The sequence below is a fragment of the Cupressus sempervirens genome, chromosome 11, assembly GCF_028749045.1.
Source record: "Cupressus sempervirens isolate cs-2001-9-10 chromosome 11, ASM2874904v1, whole genome shotgun sequence".
Lineage (NCBI taxonomy): Eukaryota > Viridiplantae > Streptophyta > Pinopsida > Cupressales > Cupressaceae > Cupressus > Cupressus sempervirens.
The window spans coordinates 127,597,124-127,601,656 of NC_143128.1; the positions used below are offsets into that span (position 1 = coordinate 127,597,124).

At 32.6% G+C, this 4,533-nt stretch overlaps 1 protein-coding gene across 1 annotated transcript; it reads right to left on the reverse strand.

Moving 5' to 3' along the window:
* Window positions 1-1,200: 1,200 nt before the first annotated feature.
* Window positions 1,201-1,987, reverse strand: LOC149528539 (uncharacterized). The gene is made up of 2 exons (XM_089808047.1): window positions 1,661-1,987; window positions 1,201-1,407 (listed from the first exon to the last, which is right to left on the reverse strand). Exons 1-2 carry the CDS (start codon window positions 1,985-1,987, stop codon window positions 1,201-1,203), a joined length of 534 nt encoding a protein of 177 aa, XP_089664173.1.
* Window positions 1,988-4,533: the final 2,546 nt, after the last annotated feature.

The following is a 4,533-nucleotide window of genomic DNA, read 5'->3' on the forward strand; positions in this document are numbered from 1 at the left end:
AGCTACTTGGGAGAAGAACAGATAGAGAGACTCAGAAAAAAACACTAAGAATAACATGACTAGTCAATAGCGAACTAATGTGTTAACCTACCAAAGAATCTAGACCATTGAAGATCTCTTAGATTGGTTATATGTGGGGCTAAATGGGGGCAAAAATAGCCAACAATAACTACAATCATTAAAGGAAAGAAAAGTAAAGTTATAATTAAATTTATTTGTTTTTACAAACAAAATGATAGCACAAGTAGAAGCTATTGGTACCCACCTTGGATTTTTGGATGATGAAAAATGGCAGTAACCAGTTAGGATTTTCTTACTCCACCAATCATTGTAACTCCAACTGCATCTTTTTTAGGCTCCAACACAAGTTGTTTCAACTAATATACATATTGATCTAATCCCACCAAGTACCCTACCTTATTAGGTGGACATATGGAGTAATCCTTCTCTCAAATTTCATTTATTTTTTTCTTCCATTAGTTTTTTCAAAGTATCCTTGACATCTTTATTCATAATATTTTGATTCAAGAATAAATTTCAATTCACTTAATGCATCTCAGACAGAGAGCCTTCCATATGTAGACTACTAATCTATAATTTATTTTTTTCCAAGTGCTATGTTCACCATAGAAATATTCTACATGAACTTGTTGATAACTTCTTGCAACATCAAAGCTTTTTTTGCCTCCCCAAATCTCTCAATAATATATAAGTTTATCCACTATTATGTACTACACTTTTGGCTTGGATACACATCAGGTTCAGAAGTCACACTTATTCCTTTTATTGTGAGCTGATAGTCAATTCATACATTGTATCGATGGTTTGTGAGAATTCATTAACAACTTTTCAACAAAAATTCTACATAGTTTGAAATAGACAAGGAAGAGAGAAGTGACATGGTAAAAGGCACATGTGAATAAAAAATTTAAAAATGATTCACACCCAATTTCCATTTAAGTGGAATTGAAATTCATTTTCCAAAATTCTACCTTTTTAGATGGAAGATTAAAATGATGGTTTTTGGGGTGAAGGAGAATTAACAAATCCCTATAATATTTTCATGTATTCAAAACAAACATAGAATATGTTGATTATCATATTTTACAAGGACAATTCCATCCCATTTCCAGCCCAATTCCACCAAAGAAAAATGCCCAAACATAAGGGCAAACCAAACAAAAAATCTACAGTTACTTCTTAATGCCCTTTTTCTTCCTCATTGTGGTGTCCAGGGAGCTTCTCTTTAATCTTTTCCACCAAATATTCCTTCTTGCCCCATTCTTCAAAATTTTCATGAGAATGTTCTTCCTCTTTCTCATGTCTACAAAGCTTTAACTTTTCCTTCAATCCACCCTTCTTTTTATTCTTCTTATCTCCCTTTTTACCCTCTTCCTTATTACTAGACTGCCAACACATTCATTTCTTCATATTACATTCCAATAAAATGAACTAGATATTAAATGGATTGTACATTCTCTATATGAACAATGAAATGAATCTATGCTTAGTAATAAAAAAATAGGATGCAAAAGTAGGATGTATAGTATTTTGAAAAATTAGGCACACATAACAAATAGTTTTGATCCAAAAAAAAAACATCTAATTAAACTTTAAAACTACAATATATTAGGGAAGTGAGTAGGAAACAATAACTTACAAAGCTGGTGGAATAATTGTTGTTGCGATGCAACTTTACCATGACACCCTCTTCATGTTTCTTCTCCTCACCTTTTCCATGGACTTCTCCCTCTTCTACATTTCCATGAGACATGAGAGCAAGTGTGGGGTGAATCTTGTCAATGTGGTTGTACACATGCACAAGGTGAATCTCACCTACAAGGCCATGAGACATGGATATAGGATGAGCCTTGATAATATGGCCATACACATGGTGAGTTTCACTTATGCCAATTTGGTCATAAAACACATGGTTACAGTGAGTCTTTCCTACATGTCCTTGCTCATGAGGAGCTACACTCACCATGTGGCACACCATGACATCACCATCCTATTGACGTGTGTCATCTTTCTTTTTACCAAACAAGCCAAATAGCTCATGGTCCTAATGATTTTATGTATTTTCCTCTTCCATTGCAATATAAAGAAACTTGTCATGAAATACAAACTCAACAAAAGGAAAGAATAGGAATATCAAGAGATGGGAAATATTTTTGAGTGGCTGATTAAGTTAGATTGAGAAATGAATGCTAATTTATAGGATTTCATGAGTGACGCAATTAGGACATGACTTGTTGGTGCCGCTGAAAAATATTTGACTGATGCATGACATTCATATGTTGGTAAAATAAATATCAACAATATGTAGATAAAATGTGGGTGGGGCAATGGGAGAAACAATATTGTCGATAGTATGGAATGGTGGATGGTTTAAAAGTAGACCAATTTTCTTGAAAAAAATATTGTAACAAGACTATTTAAATCCACTTTGAGTCCTACTAAAGATTTAAATATGTTATGAAAAAATGGCCCTCCCATGCAATGAAAATATCATTACAACATAAAGCGGGGTTTCAAGATAATTTTTGAGATAATTTTCAAGTGAATTGTCTAGACTTGAGGAAAAATAAAGTTGCATGTTGTCTTAAATATTGTCTTTAAGTGTATGTCTTAAACTATCGTCTTAAATTATTATCTTATAAAGACAATAAGGAACAACAATATTATTATCTTTTAGAGATAATTTCAATTATGTCTTTATAGAAACGAATATACCTTTAATGTCACTTATTATCTTTCTTAAGATGATTAGGGAGATAGTATAAAATAATAAATAAATAAAAATATTATTAAATATAAACACTAATATATTTAACTAATTCATGTTAGAGCATGATGAACTCAAACCACCATCTTGGTTCTTGTAATACAATGATTATATAGAGTTTTGTGTGATGCATATCTTCAACTTTATTAATCAATAAAAACTTTGTAATTCAACTTTATTAATTAGTAAAAATTTTGCAAGTGGAGCATAACATATAACTTACTCTTGAATTGTTTATTTTTAGAGTCAAACTGTCAAACCTTAAATACTAAAGGGAGAGGAAAATAGTCTATTTTAACACGTATAAATTCAAACAAAACACACAATTTTGAGCTAAATGTACAATACCACCCTTACAATACTACAAAAATGAAAAGCTTATTTTCTTTGAAAAAATTTCTAGAAGAGATTTTGGAAATAAAACCAAACAAAATGGAACACTTGAATCATTTTTCAATTCCATTATTACTATTGCATTCGTTGGATGCATATAGTCAATTAATTCGGCCAATCAACAACCAATTATATTAAATTATTTTTCAAACAATGAAGTTTATATTAAAGTTTATAAATCTATATATTTTTTAAAATTCTTAAAATGATAAATATCCTTTATGCTATTGGCTCTCACGAAAAATGGCAAGGAAAAAAAATTAATTTTACAAACAAAAAATAAGCCAAAAATTGCAATGAGCTTCCAGAAAGTTCTGGGAGCAGATCTTTCCAACAATGTTTGTTCGTGAGCATTGACGCCTTCCCCCAGAATTTAGTGCCCTCTCCGAAGACTTTAAGATTGTCGCTCTCATTGAAAGGGCAAGAGCCCAATGTACAAGTTAACAATAGAAGTTGCAGCGTCTGAACGAGGAGCATTTGAAATACCTTACGAATCCGCTAGGGCACAGATGGATCTTTTTCATATCTTTAATGTTTGGTAACAGTTTGTCTTGGATCTGATAATCCAGTGAAATTTAACAAAACATTCATTGTGCTGTTCTTCAGGTGAACAATAATGTCAGCTTCTTCTTTGAGTCTTTGGCATTTAGAGCGGAACCCAAGTTAGTGTAGACAAGGAGCGAGTTAAAAATCGATTGACCCCTAATGCCTATGTCAGATGCCAATTGCATCAATCTTTTAATATGGTGCTTGTCATTTCTATCCACATCCTCCTGGTATTTCCATACATTACAATACACAATAATAGACAAAACAACATCTGGTTCCTCTACAAAGTACTCCATTTTGAAAGCCTTTTGTTCCAAGCATGCATCCACAACCTCTTCCACTGATGAATTCCCACCATCCTCCATGGGGTTTTTAACAACATCAAACACAGACATAAACATTTTGTCAATGTCAGATCATCTCGAACAACTGGCAAAAAATTAAAGGGGTTTCTAGCATGAAACACTCCCCGAGAAAGGGAAGGTTCACTTGAAACACCGAATCAAACATGAAAAAAAGCCTGAATCAAATCCCTTGTAGTAGGTTTCCTAAAGAAGTTAAAGAAATGGCTGAAGCTCCACAAGGAGCTGAGAAAACTTGGGATCATGAAAACTTCTTTAAATGTCTGGAAAGTGGATTATAGACACATTCTAGTGCTTGAAAATTGAGCAAAACTCAATGTTATCCACTCCAGTAATCTTACTACATAGCTATTGGGGATATATAGATAACCTGTCTTTCCGAGCTATCAGTATCAAAGTGCATTCACTTTATGATGTCTAGGACATCAATGTGGCTAAAAC